The sequence below is a fragment of the Rhincodon typus genome, chromosome 13 (genome assembly GCF_021869965.1).
Source record: "Rhincodon typus isolate 14 chromosome 13, sRhiTyp1.1, whole genome shotgun sequence".
NCBI lineage: Eukaryota > Metazoa > Chordata > Chondrichthyes > Orectolobiformes > Rhincodontidae > Rhincodon > Rhincodon typus.
In genome coordinates, this window is record NC_063344.1 from 27,606,611 (window position 1) to 27,634,016 (window position 27,406).

The 27,406-nt window shown below is 38.5% G+C and overlaps 1 protein-coding gene across 11 annotated transcripts in view; it reads right to left on the reverse strand.

The window, feature by feature from the left end:
- Window positions 1-27,406, reverse strand: part of abcc5 (ATP-binding cassette, sub-family C (CFTR/MRP), member 5) — a 131,737-nt gene that overhangs the window by 36,965 nt on the left and 67,366 nt on the right. For 8 of the 11 annotated variants that reach the window (XM_048604678.1, XM_048604675.1, XM_048604674.1 and 5 more), the window contains 7 exons: window positions 27,040-27,243; window positions 25,375-25,518; window positions 22,319-22,415; window positions 19,275-19,459; window positions 15,335-15,481; window positions 11,070-11,199; window positions 10,210-10,363 (listed from right to left, as the gene is read on the reverse strand). In XM_048604678.1, coding sequence (XP_048460635.1) covers window positions 10,210-10,363; window positions 11,070-11,199; window positions 15,335-15,481; window positions 19,275-19,459; window positions 22,319-22,415; window positions 25,375-25,518; window positions 27,040-27,243 — 1,061 coding nt within the window. The other 3 variants (XM_048604681.1, XM_048604683.1, XM_048604682.1) reach the window with 3 other exon arrangements.

The window sequence follows — 27,406 nt, forward strand, 5'->3', positions numbered from 1 at the left end:
TCCATTTTGAAATAATATATTCTATCCTTAATCTCAAATCTTATTTAGTACCAACTTTTCCCTTCAACAATTTCAGATTCATAACAAACTACCTATGTAATCTGGCCATGCTGTAATTTCACCCTCCTTCCTATATGTTGTGGTGCTGTAGCATTTCCATTGGCAGGAGAGTCCAGAGACAATTAAGCATACAAAAGCAGTTCTAACATAAAAGTGAATGTATAAATTAATAATCAAAGATAAGGAATTATCTGCATTCATAACATTTTAATATATAGCCAGTCAATCGTCTGTAATGTTGTGAAGTCACATTGGGAAATATGGTTTCAAGTTTCTGTCTTCCAATCACTTTCTCCTCCCTGTTTCAGACTCTTCTCTCATTTCAGTTTTTGTCCTCTTGACTCTTTTTGAAAATCTTTGTCCTTTTCTCAAATCCTTTCAGGCCAGAGGTGTTGGTACACGATGAACGGTAGGGTGTGGTCTGGTGAAAAAAGGAGAGCCAGCAAAGGCCGTATGACAGCACATTGGGTGCACTGCAGGGAAAATGCAACATTCTTCAACTTCCTTTCAATTTCCTCTTTCAATCAGTAAGTTTAAATCACACCCTCTCACTGAAATTTTATAAACATACTCTCTATGAAATATGAAAAATAATCTCAATAGGCAATTAATACAGGAATTTATGTCCCACTATAAACTGGAGAATTATTCAACTGAACTATTATAACCTAGAATAAAAGTCAATTCCTGCAGATGCTGGAAATTTGAATTAAAAAGAAAAAAATGCTGGAGAAACTCAGCAGATCTATGGAGAGCTGGAATTCCACCCTAATGGCATTGTGGATCAACCCACAGCAGATAGACTACAGTGATTCAAAAAGACAGCTCGCTACTACCTTCTCAAGGGCAACTAGCATCAGGCTATAAATGCTGGTCGGCTAGCTATGCTCCAAGTTATTTCACCTGTCATTGTTCCTTGTGTCTCGGAATTGTAAAGATCATATATTTTTATTTCGCTGTGCTTTTCATTGTGGACTGAAATGGGAACAGACTGATTTGAAAACCAAGGATTAGCAAAGCAATTGCTGCACTTTTTAAAAGCAACCAACGACCATGTGATTGGCTCCCAGGTGACTGAACAACTTGTCTGCAGAAATGTTTGGACAAAAGCCATCAGACATCTGGAAAGGAAAGAACTGTCCATTCCTCGACAATAGGAAACATCTCAAGCCTAAGACAGCCAGTTTATTTCCCCTCATCAGTTGCTGTAAGCTGTGGCTTTTAGCTAATAGGTCAGAGACTTTTTAAGTGTTAACCAGTCACTCTGTGCCTCTTGCAAGCAAATAAAAGTACCTGGAGAAGGAAGATCAAGAAGGAACTAGGTCTAAAAGGTAATTTGGGGAATTTTGTGCGCTTTTATAAAGTCTTTAACATTTGCGATGACCTCGGGAATGGTGAGGTTTGATTTACAGTGCACTACAACTGAAGTGTAACAAGACCCTTCCCCAACTCTGATTTATTAAATTAAATCCTGAAAATTACAATTCACTGACATCAACAACCTTTTTGTGAAAACAGATTCAAATTTTCTCCAGCCTTTATGCAAAAGAGCTTTCTAAATTTAATTCCCAAGTTGTTTAGATCTAATTTCAAATTATACTAATTTCACTGGTGAGCAAACAAAAATGGGAAAACCTTCTAAACCCACAACCACTTCCATCCAGAAGGACAAGAGCTGCAGATACTTGGAAACACCACCACTTGTAATCTTCCCGCCAAGCTACTCACTGCACTGACTTGGAAATACGTTACCATTCCTTCGGTGTCACTGGGTCAACATCCTGGAACTCCCTCCCTAATGGCATTGTGGGGTTATCTACACAAAATGGATTGAAGCAGTTCAAAAAAACACCTGACTACCATCTTCTGAACCAAGGATGGGCAATTCTACATCTGCCTTAATGAATCACTTATTTTAGCCATTCTAGTTGAATCATCTCTCAGTCTTCTAAATTTAAGGGAAACATGAGCATGCTGATGCAGACTGTCTTTATGATTTAATCTTTTAATACCTGGTTTAATCTGGTAAAAGTGTATGGTACCTCAAATCCAGTATATCCTTCCTAACATGTTGTATCTTTAACAGAACGTATTATTCTGAAGAGTTCTGAAGAAGGGTCATTAGACCTGACACATTGACTCTATTTTCTCTCCACAGATGCTGCCAAACCTTTTTCTGTTTGTTGTTTCAGATTTCCATCATCCACAGTTCTTTGTTGTTTATTCTAATGAGGTCAGACACAATTTCTTTGCAACTCGAACATCACTTTTATATTTCAACCCCACTGATGAATGTTAGAGTACCATCGTGTTTTTGATCATATTTTGTACCTGTTCACTATCTTTTAGCATTGTAGACACATGTTTCTCCTCCAGAGTTTATAAACTCTCATGAAGACAATATTCTGAACTGGCTTGTTCTGAATCTTTCCAAAACCAGTACCTGGCTATGGCCATCTCCAACAAAACAGAATCTAACCATTACCGCTTGACATTCAATGGCTTTGTCACTGCTAAATCCCACACTATGAACATCCTGGGTGTTACCATTTACCAGAAACTGAATTGGACCAGAGGTTATAAATGTAAGACTAGAAAATCAGGTCAGACACTAGGACCTCTGCACTGTGTAACTCATCTCCTGTCTCCTCAATGCCTGTCTACCTTCTACATTACACATGTCCGGAATGTGATGGAATATTCTCCACTTGCCTGGATAAAGGCAGCTCCAAAAATATTCAAGAAGCTTGGCATCATCCAAGACAAAGCAGCCTGCTTGATTGATACTCCATCTAACGCCTTCAGCATTCATTCTTTTCACCCTCCAACACACAGTAACTGCAATGCGTTGGACAACAGTAACTCACCAGGGCTGCTTTGATAGCATCTTGCAAATCCATAAACTAGCACATAGATGGGCAAGTTTTGCAAGATGAATGGGAACATCACCACCTGCAAGTACCCCTAAAAGCCATGCGTCATCGTGACTTGGACATATATTGCTATTCCTTCACAGTCATTGAGTCAAAATCCAGAAATTCCTTCCCAAACCTGTCCCTACACCCCAAGGACTGTAGCAGTTTAAAAAGCAACTCACTACCACTCTCTCCAGGGCAATTTGGGATGAGCAAAAAAAGCTACCCTAACCAACAATGCCCACATTCCACAAATTAATTTAAAAAAAACTCCATTGGCTATACTTTTTGCTCCCTCCAAGTCAAGAGAGAGGAGGTCTTCAAATAAAAGTTTTAATGGAGGCACTGAAAACACAAGGCAGTGTAACAGATAAATTTAAAGTGTGTTGAAAAGTGTATTTTGCAGGGATTTTTTAAAAACCCCTTTTACGTCTGAAAGTTCTCTAAAATAAGCAAATGGCAACAAAATTCAGCTAAAATTTTAAGAATTTTTAGGAATTTGAGCCAATATGCACAACGACAAAACAATATACTTTCAGATTCTGTGACTCCTTTGACTTTGAAATGGTCTATCACATGCAACCTACACGACTTGAATGCAGTATTCTTGCCTTGTAAAGAGAAGCCATTTTCTTTAAAATTAAAGACTCTATTTTGTGGTTAAAAAGCAACCTCCAACATGTGCAGAAACAGCTATCACCTGGAAAATGTCAACAAGACAGTCCAATCTTATGGTTGATATTTATTGCCTTCATACAAAGTAACTTCGGATAATGTAAAAGCTCTGATCTTCTAATTTGACATAGGAGAAAAAGGAAGTTAATCTTGCGTCATGTGACTACTTGAAGTCTTTCATTCTGTAGTACTTTACCTTGAGGTTGAGCTTATAATTAAGGAGAAGATGAGATTTGGAGGCTTCCATCTGACAGCGTGCTAACATGGATTTGTAAAGGCAGAAATGGCTGAAGAAGCTCAGCAGGTCTGGCAGCATGTGTGGACAGAAAGCAAAGTTAACATTTCAAGTCCCTTCTTCAGAAGTAGGACCCAAAATGTTAACTCTGCTTTGTCTCCATACATGCTACCAGATCTGCTGAGTTTTCCCAGCGATTTGTTTTTTCATAGAATCACAGAATCTCGACAGTGTGGAAACAGGCCCTTTAGCCCAACACATCCACACCGACCCTCATAGCATACTACCCAGACCCATTCCCCCCATAACCCACCTAATCTACACATCACTGAACACTATGGGGTAATTTAGCATGGCCAATCACCTAGCCTGCACATCTTTGGACTGTGGGAGGAAACCCACACAGACACAGCGAGAATGTGCAAACTCCACACACGCAGTCGCCCAAGGGTCGAATCAAACTCGGGTCCCTGGTGCTAGGAGGCAGTAGTGCTAACCACTGAACCACCATGTCACCCTTTGTTTCTAGTTTTCAGCATCTGCAATTCTTTGGTTATTTTTGGGTTTGAAAATGGTTTGTCATCCCTGCAAACCTGGAGAGGGGTCTAAAGTGGTGGACAGGCAACTGGCTAAGCATGTTATTTCTATGGATGTTCATATAGTATTAGGTAAAATCCTTTGCTAAAGTTGACGCCCAAGGAATTGAAGGCAAATTATTAACTTGGTTAGAAAATTGGGTGAGAACCAGAAGACAGGAAGGAGGAACGTTGATCGGTATTCTGATTGGCAGGATATGATGAGTGACGTGCAGTAAGGATAAGCTGCGAGTCTCAACTATGCACTGTATTTATGAACAACTTAGTTGGGATACGTGAACATAAAGACCACATCTTTTTTATTTTACTTTGTTTTGGATTATGGACCAAAATGGCAAAAGGACTACTTTAGACTAAGGACAATGAAGCAGTTGGTACACTTAAAACTAAGTTACTGGAAAATATCGTGAGTTGTGTTTACACTGATGCTTTGTTCAAGTAGTGGGCAACAGATGTTTGAGACACAACAACATTGTGGGTGTGTGTGTAGAGTAAGCTCTGCCCAGAGGTTCACTGCTGATTGGTTTCTGCAAACAAGACCAGTTATGGAGGCCAGGAGTCATCAGTATGATCATAATGCTTGGCTCCTGGCTTATAAGCTGCCAATGTCTGAACAATAGAGGCAGAAACCTTCAGACTAAGAAAAGAGAAAGAATCTCTCTCTCTCTCTGCAGTGAAATAACCAAACACTAAGACAACAAACTATTTTCTCCCGCCATCTGCTGTAAGTTGTTGCCTTTAAATAGTGACCAGAAAACTGAACAATTAACGCGACAACTACTGTGTCTTTTGCAAAGTACTGAAAGGTACTGGAAATAAGGAAATAGAGGATCAGAGATCAGATTGTCTTGGAAGAAATAAAAGGAACACCTCGGCAAATTCTGTGGACTGATGCTGTTGAACTGTGTCTCCCAATAATTTTCTCTCCATGTATAACATGCAGATTTGTTTCTTCAGTGTCTGTCTTCACATTTGTGTAGTGGTTTAAGAATGGGATAGACTTTATAGAGTTACATGTTGAGAATTCATAATTTTTATTTCCTTGTAGTTAGAATTGATTTATTTGTAATAAACAGCAGTTCAAATATAGAAACCTGGTCAGTATTTTCTGTTGACTGGAGTCTATGAAATAGGTAAATTGGGGCCTTTGAATTATTTGATTAAGTCCGTAACTTTAACTCTACTATTCCAAGATAATCATAAAAGTATCAGCGCACTTTTCTAAGTGTGTCGTGACAGTGAGTCACCCATCCAAATTTGCTGATGATACAGAGGTGACACTATAAGCAGTATAGATGGAACAGTAAAATTACCATAAGTTATTTAAAGATTGCATGAATGGACAAAAACGCAGTAAATGGGTTTTAAAGCAGGCGAATGTGAGATTATCCAATTCAGACTAAAACAGGATTGAACTGGGTACTTCTAGATAGTGAAAACCTAAAAACTGTGAAAGTTCAGAGAAATTTGAGAGTCGAAGTAAAAGATCATTAAAATATTATGGTCACTGCTCAGGTACAGAAAATGGTCAAAAAGGGAATGGTGTTCTGCCCGTAATATTTAAATATCAAGAACACAAGGAGGGTTCAAGTAAATAGTTCAACTATACAAAGCCTCTTGGTAAAATCAAAACTGGAGTATTGTGAACAGTTCTGAACAGTATATCTTGGGAAGGATGTACTGGCCTTGGATATATTGCAACAGAGAGTTGCCAGAATGATTTGAAAATTCCAATGTTTAAGCAAAAGGAAAAAACAAACTATGGTTATATTGCCTGCAATTTAGATGTTTAAGGAGTTACTTGACAAAGTTTTCACAATATTCCAGAGAACAGGAGGGATAGATAGAGAGAAACTATTTCTGCTGGGTGGGGATCTAGCATGAGGGCCATTGTCTAAAAGCTAAATCCAGACCTTTCAGTCGCGAAATTCGGAAATATTTGGCAGAGGTTTGAAACATTCTTCTGCAAAGCACAACATTTGATTAATTGTAAATTTTAAATCTAAGATCGATTGATTTTTCTTGTCATCCAAAAGGTAGTAAGAATTATGGTGCAAGTTAAGTGTATGGCATTAGGTTGTAGATCAGCTACAATCTCATGAACGGTGGAACAGGCTCGAAACGCCAAATGCTCTACTCCTATTTGTACATGACAGCGAATCTTTGGCTTGCAGAATTAATGAAACCTAATCTAAATGAAAATCAAGGCCATGGAAGATGTATACTATAATAACCTTTAACTTAGGAGTAGAATTGTGAACCATTGCCAATTGGATAAATCAAAGGTTAGCTACATAGCTCAAGTTCAGCAACTGTATGCAAGATCTCCTGCATGTTTGCATTTCTGTGTGTTTTGTACCTACATTCTTCATCTAAAATATCTATAACAAGGAGTTTAGAACTATTACTTCTGTCAGGGAATGATTTCCAGATATAAACTCATTTTTATGGCATAGCCTGTAACAAGTGCACTCAAAATCAAGTGATGAATTTATAAAGGGGTTTCTATTATAAATGCAGAAATTGAGATTTTAATGGAAAGAACACATCCAAAAGAAGTGTCAAAATAATAGAATGTCAAGTGGAACAAACAGAAGACTAAAACAGATGCAATTTTATGCACTTAAGTTACATATAACATGATGGATTTAAACAATGTTGATTGCACATTTTTGATAATTATTTTTATACAGGTTGATCTCTTGTGATGTTATTTACAGAGAATGAAAGACAAGTCGGGAATTAGAGGCCATAAGATACTTAGATTATATCAAGGCATGAATAAACATGTCATGGCTCAAACAGACTCTTCTATCAGAGATGGCACAGCTGAAAGATAAACCACAGGATGGGAGCAGTTAGGTGGAAATTAAATCGGGTGGGTGGAAGATGGGTACAGTGGTGGATTTTTTTCCTACATCTTGAAAAACATCCATCACTGCTTAATGTTTTGTACCTGGTCTCTTATTTTTGACAGCGTTCTTTCACAGATAGACTTTCACATTCCTCTCTGGAGAAGCAGAACTATATTACATATCTGCAAGATCTTCAGAATGGTGCGCCTCAACAAATTCAAAGCAGAAACAGAAAGTATCTTTCGTGATGAACAGGCAAGTTTCTGCGGGGCAGATCATGCTGTTAACAGATTTTCATGCTCAGAAGCATTAGACAGCAGAAACCACTTATGGTCAACTTCTTTAAATTCAAGGCGGCTTTCAATTGTATCCATGAGCAGTCATACTGGTACATTGCAAGAAAGTACAGTGTCCCTCAGCAATACATAAAAATTCTCAAATACTTAGACTACAATTCCAGCTGCAGCATCAGGAGTAGTACAAGCACCACAGAGCACTCCGCAAACTCATCCTTGATAATTGGTAAGAGTTGAATCCTCCGGGCGGACTGCGCGGACCCCACCCGTTTACCTCTTAACGGTTTCACGCCCTCTTGAACTCTCTCTTCAAAGTTCTTTTCAACTTCCATTCAGCATCATCACAGGAAGATAGTGAGGCCATCAGTTATCATAACTAGTTTTAGGAGAAAACACATCCTCCTGGTCAGAAAATCATGCACTTCATCCAAATAGCTCTGAGAGTAACAATGCCAAGGCTGGTCCATGCATCAGCTGAGAGAAGACCAAGACAATGATGATTGGACAGCAACAAGGCCACTATCGCCATTAAAGTTAAGCAGCGCAACATCACAGACATTGATCCCTACCTAGGGAACATCTCATGGCGAAGGATTTTGAGATCAATGTCTGTACAAGAATCAACAAAGCAGCATCTGACTGCCAGTGGCTATTAATGGTGTGGATATTGAACACCATCAATGTGGCCATGAAGCTGTGGCTCGACAGATCCTAAGTGCTAACAATCCTAAGTTAAACAGAGAAATGTAAAGGAACAGCAAAGGTGCCATGCAAATTGGAAGTCTTTCACCAGCACTGCCTGTGTAAGATCTTGAGCATCACTTAGAGTGACAATATCACCAACAATGAATTACCGCAGAGAACTGATTAGAGCTACCTGCTGGACATTGTGGCAGAAAAATGAGTGGTGATGGAAGGGCACATCCTTTGCCTCCTGGACACATACATTGTCAAAGCTGCAGTAGAGTGGACAACACTAGATGGAGGTGGAAGATGCGGCTGGGCAGAAACAAGGCCTGAAGTACATTTAAGGCGGACCACCAAGTAGCAGGACATTACTTAGACTGGAGTACTTTTTATTCTTTGTTCATTCACATGATGAGGGCATCGCTGGCTTGGTAGCATTTATTGCCCATCCCTAATTGCCCAGAGGGCTGTTAAGAGTTAACCACATTGCTGTGGGTCTGCAGTCACATGTAGACCAGACCAGGTGAGGATGGCAGTTTCCTTCCCTAAAGGACATTAGTGAACCAGATGGGTTTTTCCAACAATCGACAGTGGATTCACGGTCATCATTAGATTCTTAATTCCAAATATTTATTGAATTCAAATTCCAACATCTGCCATGGTGGGATTCAAACCCGGGTCCCCAGAACATTAGCCGGGTCTCTGGATTAAGAGTCCAGCAATAATACCACTAGGCTATCGCCTCCACTTAGTAACCAATATTGTGATGGATCAGGCTTGATGGAAGAGGCTTGCTCTCATTCTAACAAATTTTAGAATGAGAGAAACAAAACAGAATTCAGGAAACATGTACGTTGGTCAGTTGCTTATTTCTTGGAGAAGGGGTCCTCCTGGTAACTAAAATATTACACAACAGCCAAAAGATCCACTTGGAACCAAAGGAACTAAGTCTTAGTCTAGTCTAATGATGACAATTCTCCAGTATGTTGAAGAGCAGAGAAGAAGAAAAGAAGGAAAGTGGAGCTGTCATCAGAGATGCAGCTGGATCTGTGCAAATGCTTCTGTGTGATTCTAACTATATGGTCAGAGCTGGCTCATAGCGTGGGGTTAACTGGCTGTGGTTGGAAGCAATGGGGCATGAGGGTAATTGGTCGTGTGGAAGACTCATCAATCGCAGCAATGCCTCGAGAGATTAACACAAGCCTTCAGACTGAAGCAGCTAATACCCCTCACAACACAAATATTTTGAAAAACAGTGGTTCCTGGGAGAATGCTGCTATATTGGCATCAAGAAGGAGCTCAAGAGGATCAGAGAATGGGATATGTTGATAAAGACCCCAACGACTGTACCAGACTATTAAACGAATGCTGAAGTAGGTTATCTTGATTGTACTAATAAATTTTGGAGTGAAAATAAATTGAATATAGTGCATACAAATGAAGTATTAAAGACACCACTGTAAACATGTGCAGTTTCAGTTCTTTTTCCAGATATATATGTCAATACTCAAGCATGAAGTTAGCCTACTGATTCTTTTCATTTGTACAACATAATTCCCATCTATGCTTAGCCAACAGCTGAATTTATTTTGGAATTGGTTTTGTTTTTAAGAGTTGAAATATAAGATATTCTTAGTATACTCTTTTTAGTGCAATAGTTGAAGTTGTCTAGTGTTAACTGATCTATATTCCATAAGCAGTAATACGTGCGTGAGTGTACCAGAAATAATCTAATTAAGATATTGCATGATTATTTGCAAAAACGTCTATGCTTAGACAGACATCAATAATCCAAACGAACATTCCAGTTCCAATGCATTAATATAATTTACACATAGTTGTTTCTTTGAAGAAAAAGTCAGCCACATAGAAAAATATTTTCATGCTTACCTTGATACCTGGTTGAGAATCATGAACAGAATGATAAGGGGGCCAACAGCAACAAGAAACCATGGAAAGACAGAACCAACGACACCAATGCAGAAAAAGACCAGGATTATGTTCTGAATAAACATTTCTGCTTGGAAAGGTAGCCGTGTGTCCACTAAGCAAATGAGAGGAAAGAAACACATTTTAGAATAAGAGAAACAAAACAGAATTCAGGAAACGTATACTTTGGTAAGCTGCTTATTTCCTGGAAAAGAGGTCCTCCTGAACTAAAATATTACACAATAGCCAAAAGAGATAAAGGTGGTCTTATGGCACAGTGGTAGTTTCCTTGCCTCTGACCCAGAAAATCCGGGTTCAAGTCCCAGTCCAGGATTAGAAGGCCAAGGGACAGACATTTATAATGTGACCAAATAGATTGAGCATCAACTTGTAAATCCTTCCAACATATGCCAATGGCAGGTGTAAACAGCAGGAGAGATTCCTGGTTAACCATGTGATGGAAAGAAATTGGAGTCCCTACCATCACTGTCCATAGCTCCAGGCTACAATATGTATGTAAGAAGTGTATGTTGCCACAGCAACTCACATTTGTAGCAGTGCAAATTTGTTGGATGGCCAATGTGGATCAGATGTGTGCCAAAAGTACAGGATTCATACTTCTAATCTGGCTGTGTTAGATTTGAAGTCTGCCTCCTTGCCCTAGGTGTGGACGAGATCAGGGCTCTGGGCACTATGCATCAGAGCTGCCTTTAGGCAAAAAACTCAAGAAAAACCATTAAGTAAGATGGACAAGAATCTATGAGAATGTTAACATCTTATAGCTCAGATTGCATTAGTCAGCATATTGCTGCAAAAGGTACCTTCATCCATATCTTTTGAGAATCTATTAAGGATTCGGCCAGAAGGAGTGGTGTCAAAAAACTTCATGGGACCCCTGAGGATCTTGTGAAAGAGTTCATCATGCAGCCTAGTTGAGGCTCCAAGTGTTCCCTTCAAAAGAATTAGAGAAATCATAAAAGTGTTAATTATACAAGTTTTCACTCATTTTAATGTAATTAGTCCTATATGAAGTTTGTAGGAAAAGCTCATTAAACCATAATATGAAATACAAGCAATGACATACCTGATAGACCAAAGGTTTTCTCATTCTAACCAAAAAAGAAAAATAATCTGAATATCTACAGGATTAATCCAGTATATATTTGCACAAAAATGAACACAAAAATGTTCCAGCCTCACCATCCAAACCCTTTATAACAAGTGCCGGGTGATAGGATATCTAATTAATTGGGTATTCTTCAAGTCTGGAGTCTAAGTATTCCCTACCAGAAAGAAAATCATGCGGAATTACGTCACAATTTTTGTGTCTATGTCAAATATGAGGGTGTGAGTAAAATTACGTTTAAATGGACATTCTTATTCACAACAAAGATTTCACATTTTACGTGGGGAGGTGTCATTAAATTTTCATTCTCAAATCCCTCACACACTTCAGAATTAACCAAGAGTTCATTTTTTGATTTTGAGTGTGAAAGACCAGTTCAGAAGATGCATTTGAAAAGAGGTAGATCTACCTTAGCTTACGAATCACAAAGGCATTCTATAAAAATTGAAACATGTTCTTTAACAAGAAATTTTAATCCACAGAAGACAAAAAGTTCAAAAGAAAGTATACATAAAGTTTTGAAAGAAGCGTCTGAGATTCTCAAAATAAAACTTCTTTCACAAAGTTAGGCATTACAGTGACGTTCATTTAGGTGCAAATAAATAATGGAAAACTGTAACTATTCATTGACACCGAACAAGCTTGTTCTTTTTACTCCTTCAAGACAGCAGAGGTTCAGGATAGTGAAAAAAAAGTCAAATCTTGGACTACATAGAACTTAGAACAGTACAGGCCCTTCGGCCCACGATGTTGTGCTGACCTATTATCCTACTCTAAGTTCAAACTACCCTGCATACCCTACATTATGCTATCATCCATGTGCCTATCCAAGAGTCGCTTAAAAGTCCCTAATGTATCTGACTCCACTACCACCGCTGGCAGTGTATTCCACACACCCTCCACTCTCTAGGTAAAGAACCTACCTCTGACATCTCCCCTATACCTTCCTCCAATCACCTTAAAATTATGCCTACTCACGATAGCCATTTCTGCCCTGAGAAAAAGTCTCTGGCTATTTACTATGTCTATGCCTCTCATCATCTTGTATACATCTATCAAATCACATTTCATCCTTCTTCGCTCCAGTGAGAAAAGCCCTAGCTCCCTCAACCTTTCCTCATAAGACCTGCCCTCCATTCCAGGCAGCATCCTGGTAAATCTCTTCTGCACCCTCTCTAAAGCTTCCACATCCTTCCTATAATGAGGTGACCAGAACTGAACACAATATTCCAAGAATGGTCTAACCAGGGTTTTATAGAACTACAGCATAACCTCGTGGCTCTTAAACTCAATTCCCCTGCCAATAAAAACCAATACACCATATGCCTTCTGTACAACCCTATCAACTTGGGTCACAACTTTGAGGGATCTATGGACCTGGACCCCAAGATCCCTCTGTTCCTCCACAATGCCAAGAATCCTGCCATTAACACTGTGTTATGCATTCAAATTCAACTTTCCAAAATGAATCACTTCACACTTTTCGGGGTTGAATTCCATCGGCCATTTCTTTGCCTACAACAGCCTTCCACGCTATCCACAACTCCACCAAACTTCGTGTCATTGGCAAACTTACTAACCCACCCTTCCACTTCCTCATCCAAGTCATTTATAAAGATCACAAAGAGCAGAAGATCCAGAACAGATCCCTGCGGAACACCACTCGTCACCGAGCTCCAGGCTGAATACTTTCCACCTACTGCCACACTCTGTCTTCTATTGGACAGTCAGTTTTGTATCCAGACAGCCAAATTTCCTGAATCCCATGCCTCCTTACTTTCTGAATGAGCCTACCATGGGGAATCTTGTCAAATGCCTTGCTAAAATCCATATCCACCACATTCACTGCTCTGCCTTCGTCAATGTGTTTTGTCACATCCTCCAAGAATTCAATAAGGCTTGTGAGGCATGACCTGCCCCTCACAAAGCCATGCTGACTATTTCTAATCAAACTGTACTTTTTCAAATAATCATAAATAATATCTCTCAGAATCCTCTCCAATAATTTGCCCAGCACAGAAGATAGATTGACCGGTCTGTAATTCGCAGGATTATCCCTACTCCCTTTCTTGAACAAGGGAATGACATTTGCCACCCTCCAAACATCTGGCACTACTCCAGTGGACAGTGAGGACGCAAAGATCATTGCCAAAGGGGCAGCAATCTCTTCCCTCGCTTCCCATAGTAACCTTGGGTATATCTCGTCTGCCCAGGGGACTTATCTATTCTCATGGTTTTCAACATTTCTAGCACACCCTCCTTCCTCCTAACATCAACCTGCTCGAGCATATCTGCCTGTTTCATGCTGTCCTTACAAACGTAAAGGTCCCTCTCACTGGTGAGTACTGAAGCAAAGTATTCATTAAGACATCCTCTGACTCCGTGCACAAGTTCCCTCCACTATCCCTAATTGGCCCTTCCCTCATTCTGGCCATCCTCTTGTTCCTGACATAAGCATAGAACACCTTGGGGTTTTCCTTGAACCTACCCGCTAAGGCTTTTTCCTCCTCCCTTCTAGCTGTCCTAAGTCCATTCTTCAGGTCCTTCCTGGCTACCTTGTAGACCTCTAGGAGGTCTGATCCTTGCTTCCTCAACCTTAAGTAAACTTCCTTCTTCCTCTTGACTAAAGTGAATCAGATAGGTTTTTCCTCTAACAATCGATTCACTACCCTCTATTAATTGAAATATTTGAACGACTCAATCTCTCATCCATTCAAGCTAAATTTAGTTTCCTATTACAAGGAAACAATCAGCTAGAACCAAGAATTTATTTTTCTCAGTAGAAAGACCATCAAAAAGTAATTTATCAGTTCTATATGGAGCATCTGGTCAAAGAGTGATAAGTCCCTGTCAGGCATCAGTGAACCCGTAGGCCCAGTAGGCTCTAAGGTCTAACATCAGATGCAAACAAGGTTAACAAAATCAACATAAGATATCCTGTTCAAATATTCCATAAGACAAGGAATCAGAAGGAATGATGAAATAAAATATAAGCACCATCTCCTGCCACTGCAGTGGGACAAGGAGTCTGAACCACTGACGTCAACTTGTGCCCAGACGTGGATGTCAGTGACTACTCTGTCCACAGGCACATGCGCAGCGCCATTGACAATTGAGCTCTAGAAGAATGCTTGCCCTTGCATGCAGTGTTCCAGTCACCAACCCCCACACTGCCAGCTCGAGGTGCCAGTCATGCTCTCCTCACCACCCTCCTTGCTGCTCCACTCAGCACTCCAGTCATTACACAGCTTGTCATCCCGCTTCCTACCTCACTGGTCACCCAATTTCTGACTCCTCAGTGCTTCCTATCCTCACTCACAGGAATTAAAACCAGCAATGATGCAGGGCAATGAGCAGGAGAGAGGCAGTAAGGGACTAGAAGCAAGGAGATCAAGTATTCTGAATAGGATTGCATGAATATCCAATCCCAGAATGTAACTTTATTTTAAAGCATATGAGTTCTGTTTCTTGATGCAAGCAGATATGTCACATGCACTGTGATTGCACAGGCGGTGAATGTGCCTCCTGCAGTTGTGGTGGCAGCAAATGTAACAAAATAAAAAATACAAATAATATTTGCAACAACAACTAAAGTGTTAATTGTCTGGTACAGTGAAAATATTTACCATGAGATAACCCCTCAACTTAGGAAACCATTTATGTCACTACTAATCAGAAAATCCACACAAAATTGGAATTCATTAAAGAATGGCAATGTTCTTCTTACCTCTGTTAGCACGGTACTTAATTAAGACGGCACAAATGATTGTGACTACAGTATTCAAAGAGAAGAGTAACCTTCATCCAAAGACAATCTCACTGCTTGCTATACAGTATCCTTGGCTGTACCTTAAGTACTCAATCTTGAACAAAAAGACGCTTGAATGCAAGTTATCTATATTAAAAAGAATTGCAGTGCACTGAACACCTCCTTAAAGTTGTTACTTAATACTACTATACCTTAACAAATACAACACCACGGACTCCCTTTATAATTAGCATTACTGCCATTGACAGTGCATAGATCCCTGCATAGTAATGCATATGTGGATTGTCCTTCATGTTGTAACTCACATATGTTTCATTCTCCAAAGTTGCAGATATATTCTGAAACAAAATGCAAACATCCATCAGAATTTTGAAAATCCATTAAGAACAATAGAATAATTTCTTGTTAGACTGAACTCCTCCATAACTTAGACAAAGTGAATATATGTCGAGTTGTATATACTATTTGATGATCACGTTGCTGCAATTTAAAGTAACTATACAAATTGATCATGACTGGACAGGTTGAAAGTCATACGGTAGTATATTAATAGATTATTCTATATTTTTTTAAATAGACCATACAATTAGTAGTTGTACAACTTCAGGATGATTGAGAGAGAGAATAAAGTCAGTGTTCTCAGTTGGTATGGGGCAGTCAACATGAAGGTATGATGAAAATAGTCCTGTGGACATGTGCGTGGGCTTTCAAAAGGCATTTGATAAAGTGCCACATAAGATATTGTGAAAACAGAAGCATACAGTGATGATGGAATGCAGTAATTTGAGTTTTTAATCAAGTATGGATTGGAAGGCAGAATATAGTGATGAATAGATGTCTTTCTGAATGGAGAGAGATATGCATAAGTGTCACCCTTGTAAGAAAACACATTTCTTTTATTAATCTATTTGGATGCTGTGACACACCTTAATTGCTATCACATCTTGAGGTAGGGACACTACCACTCCACCACAAGACTCCTGCACACTTTTTCGCCCCCAGATTTGTAAAATAATTTTTAATCAACTTGTTGGGTTTGTTTCGAGACAGCTCCTCTGCAGATAGGAGTTGAACTCTGACATTCTGGCCCAGAGGTAGGGATGCCACCACTACTCCACAGGTTCTCTCCCCTTAGGTTTTACTTCTACTGTTGCTTTCTTTCTTAATGAACTAAATGTGGGTATAATTGTGAAGTTTCTGGACGATACAAAACTTGGCAACATAGTAAATAGACAGTAAGACAGTTGGAGACTTTAGGAAGATACTAGCAGCCTTGTGGAATTGACAGACCAAATTTAATGTGGATAAATGAGAAGTGAATTGCGTTGGGAGGAAAAACAATGAGAAGGCAGTTTAATCTAAATGGTACTATTTTGGAAGCAGGATGGGTGCATGCAAGAGCAGAGGTATTTGAGCAGTGCATATTTACAAATCTTTGAAGGTAGCAGAGCAGGTTGATAATGTAGTTTAGGAAGTTAATGGAAGACTTAGCTTTGAAAAAAGTGGCACGGAACACACAATGAACATTTCCAATCACTGTTAATGCTTTACCAGGAGAATTATATAAAATTATGTAAACAGTACTTTAGTGAAGATGTCCAAATTCTGGAGGGAGCAGAAAAGATTTATCAGGGTACAAGGGACTTCAGCTATTTAGTGAGGTTGGCGGTAACAGAACTGTTTTCCTATCAGCTGAAATTAAGATGAGACCTAATAGAAGATTGAGCAAGTGAAGGAAGAAAGAAAAACTTGCATTTATAAAGCATTTTCTATAATTACCAGCCATTTCAAAGCACTGTACTGCGAATAAAGCACTTTTAACTGTAGTCACTATTGCAATGCAAGGAAGACGGCAGTCAAGTATGTTCAGCAACATCCCAGAAACAGCAATGCAATAATGATCAGATAATCAACATCACAAAAAAAGTGGACGGTAAGTATTAGCTAACACACCATACATAACATCACTGCACCTATTCTACTCCCTCAGCTTTGCACTGGAGACTGTCATCCTTGGTTATTGGATCAGGAACTTTGAGATTCAGAGATATTTGCTACTAACAGAGCCACAGGTGACATAGTGAGAAACTTCTCCCACTAATGACTGGGTCAGTAACGAAATATCACAGATTTGAAATAATGGTCAAAAGAATGAGAGGGGAAATGAGAAATCAGGATAATTTCTCCATTCCTCCCCAATCCTCAAGAGAGCTGTTTACCTGGAATGCACTACCAGAAAAAATACTGGAAACAAATACTACAAAGACTTACAAAAGTTGGCACAATGAGGCAGCATTCATTAATTTTTTTTAAAAATTATTGATGATTTCCTGGAAAGTTTTATTAGAAATAAAGCTAATCAAATACTAGGTTCCACCTCAATACCATTTAATCAAGTTGGTGAGATAGAGTCCATAACAGAGATCATACTGTATCTAGTATGTGAACAGCATAGCTCATTAGCTAAATGGTCTCTTGTAAATCCATGTTCCTAGGTTCTCAAAACACTAGTTGGTAAATCTGGCTAGAAATGGCAACACTGAGTTAACTGCTTTCAACAGTCAGAAGTATGAATGAATATATTTGAATGTTGACATAGAATTAATTTGGTTATTTATCAAAATTTCCATAGCTTTTAATCTACTGTGAGAAATTGTTATCAAATTTATTACCATCATTAGTCTTATGTTACAAGTGAAGAAGAAAATGGGTGTTCTCTGTGTCTTGAGTAACATTTATCCTTCAACAAATACTTAGAACAAATAATCTGGTAATTTAATTCACCGTTGCTTTTAGGAGATTGATATGTATAAAATTAGCTGCCAAATTACCTTTTTGAAAGTACCTACATTTGATTTGAACCTGCATACCCAGAGCCTGACCTCTGCACGATTTACACAGGATGTGGAGGTGCTGGTGTTGGACCGAGGTGGACAAAGACAGAAGTCACATGATACCAGATTGTACTCCAACTGGTTTATTTGAAATCACAAGTTTCAGAGTGCTGCTCCTTTGTCAGGTGAAGAGACAAAGGAGCAGCGCTCTGAAACCTTATGATTTCAAATAAACCTGTTGGACTATAACCTGGTTTCATGTAACTTCTAGCTATTTATACAGCAATGTTAGCACTCCACCACCATCTCCCAGCATAAAGCCACAAGCACTTTTGCAAATCTTTGACCAAGTTTTGCTAACTTTTCAAAAATCTTTTTATCCATTTTAATATTGAAGAACCAAGTGGTGAAAGCATGTTAGCAACAGAATAAACTTTCTTTTTCCCATTGTAAGCAACGAAGAATAGCACCATGTGGTGATCTTACACGTGCTGAGGACCGGAGCATGGTGATTGTACAGGAAGATTCTGGGGAGACAATAATACAGTGGAATTTTTCCCTTAACCTGGGATAAGCTACGATTTGCATATAGAAATTGAAGAGTTTATCACTGGAAGAAAAACTTAATTGTAAAAGTTGAGGCATGAATAAAATTTTAATAAAAACTGAAGGGACTTGCGTTTATCACCACTGAATGGCTCAAAGCCCCCAAAAGCTAATTAAGTACAGCAAACTTTATTTTAACTAGCACCTTATGAACCAGCACTCTCAGTAAACTGACAAAGCTGAGATACCTGAAATACTAGAAGTTTACTGTATTATTGCGATCATCACAATGTTCGAGTTGTATAGTTGAGGTTGCTACTAGAAGGCTCTCTGCCAGTAAATTTTATTTAAGGCAAAGTTGTATTATTATTTATGCTGTAAATAAAAGTGATGTGCATACCTCCTGCATTACGTTTGTATTAGTTAGTGTGTGTTTTTACATTGATTATATGGACGTCTTGATTAACTGGAGTATTTGATCAACTGGCACCCTCCTGGTTGTATTGGTGCTGGTAAATAAAATGTTTGCTGTACTTCTGAAATATAATCCAATTTGTACTGTAAGAAATATGACAGATATTCTGCACACAGCCATCTTCCACAAACAGCAATGTGATAATAACTAGAAAACCTGTTTTTGTGATGTTGAGTTAATGTCACTCAAGATGGATATGATCTCATCAATTTCAGTTTATTGCTTTTCATAATATATATTTCTTTAAGAAATCAGTAAAGCAGTCCCACTTCTTACCCCACTGCCTGCATTGATCCAGTAACTAAGCCACCAGTTGTTAAAAGCAACGCTGCCTACATTCAGGACAAAAAGAAGCATCACAAGGAAAAATACAAGAGGGCCGCCTGCTGCCTGGATGTATACACCGTACACAGACCATGGTACAGAACCCTTCCCTTTATCCTCTGCTTGTATAAGCTGATCTAGAAACAGAATAAAAGGAAAAATATAAATTATCCACGATTAAACAGAGAACTAATATATTCTCAGTTTATGCATGATCAGCTGTGATCATATTCAATGGTGGTACTAGCTTGAAAGGCTGAATGGCCAACTCCTGCACCTATTTTCTGTGAGTCTATAAAGTAGCTTTATAACATGCAGAAAACATATATTCTTTGTGAAAATACTGCCAATCAAGGAGACAACAAATTTTAATTAGCAAAAGATTTTTTAAAGTCTTGCAGATTCTCACACATCAATTATTGCCATCATATTTTAAACCATAGTTAATCCTAACAGATTAATTGGGAACAAAACTATTAACATGATAGTACCCGAAACCAAATTGAAGCATTTCTAACTATGATATGTGAACTTCATTTTTAATATCCATCGCAATAGGTACTTAAATTTCTTCCATTCTGCTATGTTAAACTTATTTCTCAGGCTGATTTAAGATTACATAATATAGTTCATAAGATTGTACAATATGAAGTTAGGATAGATACTTAAGCTAGAGAGACAGATTCTAAGCACAAGGCAAATTGTCTTGTGAAATTTAACATTACAGCAACCTGTAACTCCCGCAAACGTGTATTATTGCTTTTTATGATTACTTATCAATTCATGGGTTTAGAAAACTGGTTTACATTACTTTGTACTGTATTTAAGTTTAATGAAATGTCGTCTCTACTGCCTTCCAAAGTCAAGGAAGATCACATAAATGCACAAGATAAAAACCAATAACCTGTAGGATAAAAATCTACGAAAGACAGCTTCATACAAAAATCTTGTTGTTTATCAAGTGCAAAGACTCGTATTCTCAACTGGCCTCATGCACAATATTCTCACCAATAAAATAAAACACTATGGGTTGAATCTTATCAGAAGTGAGCTAAGTGAATTTTGCTAAGTTGCACATTTGTCTCCATGAGTCCTTGCGGATTTTCTTCACAAACTCGCCAAATTATATGTACTATGGCCCTATAGTGCCCCAATCATCATTCTCCATAAGGTGAAACACTGGCCTATGTTAAGATCTCCCAAGGTTCATGGAGCCGGCACCATTTTTACAGCTGAGCCGTGCACCCGGTTAAGTGCTGGCAGTCTACAGCTGTCCAGCACAGTTTGTTTTATTTTGGGGGGGGGGGGGGGGGGGTGGTGGTGGTGGTGGTGTTGGTGTTGATGGGGGTGGTGGGCAGGTAGGTAGGTATACAAGGGAGCATCTTGCTGCTCAAGGGCCATGCCTGATATGTTGGTGATGGATCAAGATCTGAAGAAACAAGTAGTAAACTGGTAATTTTCATAGTCATCTAGTTTCTATCCAGCAGAGAATGAGAAGTGTTGTTCCAATTATATAAAGGTGTTGGTGAGTCCACATCTGGAATATTGTGTCCAGTTGAGGAAGGATGTGGTAGTTCAGTTCAGAGGACATTGTCCAGGTTGACTCCAGGGATGAAAGCGGTGTCATACAAAGAGTGTTTGAATAGCTTGGGCTTGTACTTACTGGAGTTCAGAAGAATGGGGAGAGATCTAATTGAGTTTTATAAAATGCTAAAGTGGATTGATAAGGTGGACATTGAACAGATGTTCCCCTCTTGTGGGGCAGTCTCAAACAACGGGTCATAGATATAAAGTGAGCAGAGGCAGGTTCAAAAATGAGATAAGAATAAACTACTTCTCTCAGAAGGGTGTGAACTCACTGCCCCAGCGTGCAGTGGAGGCGGAATCAATCAACAGACTGAAGAAAGAAATAGTTATGTTTCTGATGAAAAGTGGGATGAAGGACAATGGGGAGCAGGTAGGAAAGTGGAGTTGAAACCAGGATAAGATCAGCCACGATCATGTTAAATGGTGGAGTGGGTGCGACAAGCTGAATTGCCTATTCTCGCTCTTCATTCCTATGTTTCTATGTCAACTGCATAACACAAGGTGAGATGATGTAAAAATGAGGTCATAGTCCTCACTAGCAAGAATCTCATCTCAAAGTTCAACATTTAGTTGTAAAATGGGAATTTTGGTTCTCAGTAGCAGGAAGTTCCTCAAAGCCGATTTCACACAATTCCCCTATAATGCTCACATCATTCAGTCCTTGGGAAGATTCTGCCCTCCTAGTTCATAAATCTTTCCAATGACAATCTGGGTTTACTTCTGCTGATTGCAAATACCTGGGAACAAGAAGAATGTATTTGACCTATTCTTCAAATATAACATTACACAAAGCCCAGTCTACTTGTCTCATTGAAGATTAAAGACTCCCCTCCTACCAGTATTTTAAGAGCAACGGGACATTCTTCACATGTCCTGGACAATATAGCTCTGCTGATCTGACCAAATTGTGAGAGACTGTACAGCCATAGAATGTATTATGTCCATCTATCTAACTGTCACTGTATTCCAAAACTAATTCACTTTTGAAACCCTCAAGATATTTATGCATAAAAGCTTGTTAAAGGCAAGTATTATCTGTTACATCTTCAGAATGTGGGTGTATACCGAGAACGAGAAGATCTGAAATTGGTTTTAGTTACCGTGTTTGAGAATCTTGAAATGGTTAGTTTGATCAAGTCACTAGCACTTTAAAGTTGTTTTTAGTTGCAGAATACGCTTAAACACCATATCCTTACCATTGCTGGTCTACTTTCCTCTTGTAAGGCTCTGCTCAAGACCAATTTCTGAACAAGCTTTGGACCATCCCTGCTGAGTTCTCTTACCTTTGGTCGACATCTTTTGGTTTGAAATTGCATTCTGTGAAGCACCCTGGGACATTTTTCTACATTTCAATGTTAATGGGATTCATGGGAAATCTAACGGCATTACAACTTCTATTATGAACTCACCTGCTGCCTTATTTGTTTTTCTTTCTGTCTTCACAGATCCAGTCTGGCCTTTTTCTTGAGGTTTCTTTAAGGAATTGTTCATGCTATTTTTGTTTACCTAAAAATAGCCAAAAATGTAACATTAGAGGGTAGGATAGAGATAAACCAAGGCTCTCCTGCGATTATATGTAAAGATTTTACCATCAGGCAGTTAAGTAATGCTTCTTTAATCACATTTCAAAGTTTACACAGCAAGTTGATCCATAATCCTCATACTAACTCCAACAAAATAAAAAACAGATTACTTGTTGTAGACACTGTTCTTGGTATTCATCTTAAACAAAATAAGTTAAGTAGTACAGAATTCCATGCATTTGCTTTGTCTACCAAATTTCAGTTTGGGCCTCACCAAACAGGTAGTATCTGCTGCTTATCAAGATTTAGACTAAAAGAAACCATACATGATAGCCAGGCACTAGACCAGTAATAATTAAAATGGTTTGGCAATCTCAAGAAAGACAAGGAACCCCTGACAATGTGGTAAATAAGATTTAAATATAATTCTGATATGAAAGATGTGGCAAGAGTATTTTTGGAAAATTGTAGGTGGTTTACTATTGAGCAGCAACAGTTTTGAGGGGTTGAAAAACCAAGCTGGTTATTGAGAACTGCCAAACTACAAGCAACAACTGTGTCAGCAATTGCTGGCCATGGTTCTGATTGCAGCAAAAAGAAACACTTGTCTCAGGATATTTCTGACAGTTTAATAGAGAAAAGAGAAATTGCAAAAGGCTCACGCAAATGTTCCCCTCCCCCACCAACCCGTTTCCAAAAATACCATGACGCATATGAAAATGAAGGACTTTGGGACCAAAAGTCATAAACCTTAATTACAGCAATATGTTTGAATAGGTGAAACTTTGCTTGAGAAAATAGTAACTCAACGCTGATTGAACTTTGTTACAAAAAGCAAACTTTCCTTGTTTTGAGGTCCAATGAGAGCTCCATTTCCCAATCAACCATCAATTCTGACACAGCAGCAATGCAGACTGCACAAACTCCTCCAGTTTGTTCTTTTTAAAAGGCCAGTTCCTTCAGCTGTAAAAGGGAACAACCTGCCTTTGCAGTGGAGACAGGGACGAAAAGGGACCATAGGACCAGAAAGGGCATGAAATGGGAGCCCATGGCGTGCAGTCAGGTGCAGAGGAACAGGGAAAGAGGTTCTTTAAGTAAATTGATGCTGCTGTAGCATGTTCTAAGTAATTAAGGCTCACAGAAGCCACGGGAGCAAGTAGGTGCAGTTATGAGTTGGAGTTACAGCTACGAAAAGCAATGGGAGTTGCCCAGAGAATTGATGGCTCAGATGGACTGAGAACTATCACCCCACTGATGGTTCAGTGATGCTGAGAATGGGGGAAGCCCAGATGCAGTAGTTGCCTGGTGTAGCTGAGAAATATTGGAGTTCGAAAAAGCCCTGTGAAACTAGCTGTCTGTAACGCTCTGGAATTGTGCCATAAGTTGTTGTAGGAGTGCAACCTCAAAAATCCAGGATTGTGCAGCCACTGGAAAAGAAACTGACTACCAAGGCATAAGCAGTCATTGAGGCAGTCCATGACAGAGAGGTTTTTAAGAGGTTTTCAAGACTAGCTTTTCAAAATGGAACAGTTGAAAATCTTTTGTAAGAGACATATTTCTCATGAGATTTGGTAAACCACAGGACAGCTAAGGTGTGGGGATGGGGGGTGGTGGGGGAGGGAAGGTTTGCTGAGAAATCCATGACTTCTGTCTTCATTGCATCTGCTGTTTGATCTACTTTGTGGGTCTTTCAATCATGTCAGTTACTCATATTTACCTCATGCTAATTCTGAACTTTAGAATGTAAGCTATTAAAATTGTGCAATCTTGTGACATTACTGTTACTAAGTACCGGGATCTAAAAATTTGTCCTCTTTAAACAAAAAGGGTTATTGGTCTGGGTCTAGATCACAATATAGTCCTGAAGGATCATAGATGTGAGGAAAAGACTGGTGGCTGAAGGCGGGATGAAGTCACAATGCCTTCCAACAGTTTTATTTTCAACTTCAGCAGCATGATTTCCTGATAAAATTAAAATAACTTTTAACTGCCCTCAAAGTTGATTAATTATGAAACATATAGCCATGATTTACAAACATTCAATTCAGAATTTAAACTAGGAATTGAAGATAAGCTATCATTTGCGATCAGTTCTTCTGTTCACATTCTTGGCATTAAATGGGTGGGAGAGGCTGCAGGTGAAGAAAGTCCACCTCCCTGTTTAATGAAGATGAGGCTCAGCATGTGTCTTCCTTTGTAGTTTCAGATCTCTTATGCTAGCTTGCAGAAAAGGCTAAACAGTTGATTTTCAAATTGGCACATTTCCATTCCTTTGTTATTGATGATTTACATCTTTAATCCATCCATGACCTTGTAGAAGTTTATAAAATAAACAGGGGCATAGATAGAGTTAATGGTAGTTGTTTCTCCCCTAGCATGCGAGATTTCAAGACTAGAGGACACATTTTTAAAATGAGAGGAGAAAGGTTTAGTAAAGATCTGTAGCTCAGGTTGTGGCTGGAGTTGTTTGGTTTGCTGAGTCGACTGGTTTTGATGCAAACATTTTGTCCCCAAAAAGGTGTCTCCAAAAAGTGATCTTTGACCTCCATGAACCTTTTATAGTAGCATTTTCTGATGACTGGAGGCATTCTTCATAATACCAAATATATACTTGCCCAGATTTCATTTTAAATGTTTGTTGATCATTTTTATTTTGAAACTTTTATCTTTTATTCTCACATGTCTTGAGTACCTGAGCCTATAATTATTTGTCTGAATGGAATACATAGTACCATTACGTGCTATATGATAATAATCCAAACGATCAAACGCAAATAGCTCAGATCATTCACAACATAATCTTTCAACAATATTTCTTAATAATCTAAAGACCACCCACTATTTCAACAAATAACAAATCAAAATCTAAAGGCCTTATGCATAAAATGCACATGTATTTTTGTCCTTTTTACATACATATCTATACGTAGTAATAAATCTACCTCAACGTGTGGAGTATCTCCCAGTTGTAGATTGTTGAACATTGCAGCATAATCACCATTCAAAATCATTAATTCTTCATGAGACCCTCTCTCAGTTATACAGCCATCCTTCATTAGCAGCACTTCATCACAGTCCACCAGATACTGTTCAAGTTAGACAGAGAATCAATTAACTCCTAATGCAGCTTTCGTTCAACATTTTGCACTTTAGTTTACGACCAAATGTAATTACCAATGCAGGTCTACTTACACTATGCTAATAATAAAATTTTACTCATGAGTCAGCAGAAAAAAAAAGTTTTTTTTTCAAAACCACAAAACAAAGCAACTTACTGACTTGCTATGTTGAGAATTTTACCCCTGCGGGCTCCAAGTTATCATCATATTCTGTTTTCCCTGTTCATCTTGTCCATCATGACCTAGTATTTTTACCCTTCTGAGTTCCATTACAATAATGACAGGCTTTTCTTAAAAAAAATACTTGTTTTCTGATTTAAATGTAGTGTTTTGAATCTTACACGCCACTCGACCTGTACTTTAAACTGATTATAGTAAACAACATTTCCTTGAATCATCTTCATTCTTTAAACCAATTTTGACTGTGGTATGAACTTCAGATTTGTCTTCTCAGTTGCCTTTGACGCTTGCATTCAAATGAGAAAAACTGCACTCTCGGCAGTCAACTTCATTTGGAACAAGCCTAGAAGTACTAACCTAGAATATACAGCAATGGTATGATAATAGAGCTGAAATGAATCAGCACAATCATTACAGTGAGCAATGAAATTGGTAAATAAGGCTTAAAAGAATTCTTCTGGTATGTTACCTCTCCCACTGTTCCTTATTCCTCCAATCTCCATGTACAAACAGGAAAGTACAATTTCACTTAAAAAATGGAATGCCACAAAGGCTTACATTTCAAGTGGTCTTATAGGAATGAAGTTTTTTCAATCTGGGCTGTCAAGGCAAAATTGAAATGCCTAGTAAAAGCATGCAGAATACTCCAAGTCACTACCTCCCGAATGGTGGCAAATACAACTTAACAATTAGTGGCCCAAGAGGTAGCCTCTAAATGACTTAAACAAGTTCTAGATGTACTTCACCAGTCAATTATCCAAGTGCTTCTTAACAGGTTGTCTCTCGGGTGAATTAATTATAAGTAACAGATAAAATTTCTGTACCAAAATATCCTTTCAGCAACACACTTTTTTGAAGAGGTCCCCAAATGTTAGAAACTACAGATTACTTTGGTGCTTAGTCAGGTTTATCATAGATGCAGGTTCGAATATCAATTTAAAGGAAATCTCCAATTTACCCCGTAAAGCTTAACTCCATACTTTAGAAAACAACACTTTATTGCAATTGCAATTTTCTTGCAAAATACATCATAGCGATCTACATATGGAATTTTATGCCTCTCAATTTCTTTATTCTACAAACATCGAAATTTATACAAGTTGTAATCATGATTAAGCATTTCCTGCACTATTGCAGATGTTAATGTTGAAAAGGGTTGTTAAGCAGAAAAAATAACTGAACACCCTGGCAGTCATTTTATCAAAAATAAAAATCATAAAAGGAATTTTAGTTCTTATTTTGTGTGTCTATTTCAAAGATTCTTGTTGTTTCATAGTAACACAAGCTTTTATTCATGATGTAAGTTACCTGGAGTTGATGGGTAATAAAGAGAACAGTCTTCCATTTCAGCTGCTTTTTAATTGCATTGTTAAAGATGTGGTTTCCTACATGAGCATCCAGTGCACTGAGAGGATCATCCAAAATATAAATGCTTCTGTCACTGTACAAAGCACGTGCCAAACTGATTCTCTGTCGTTGTCCTCCACTCAAATTAGCTCCATGTTCTCCCACCTGTAAACCAAACAAACAGTAGAATAATTCTGGCTCCAATGCTAAATCACAATACAGGGATTTCTTTTCACAACAGTTTCAAATGAGCGAGCAGGTTCAAATCCAAGTTCAATTACTTCTATTTTGTACAGAACAATATACAAGGAAATGTTTAAAGTATTCA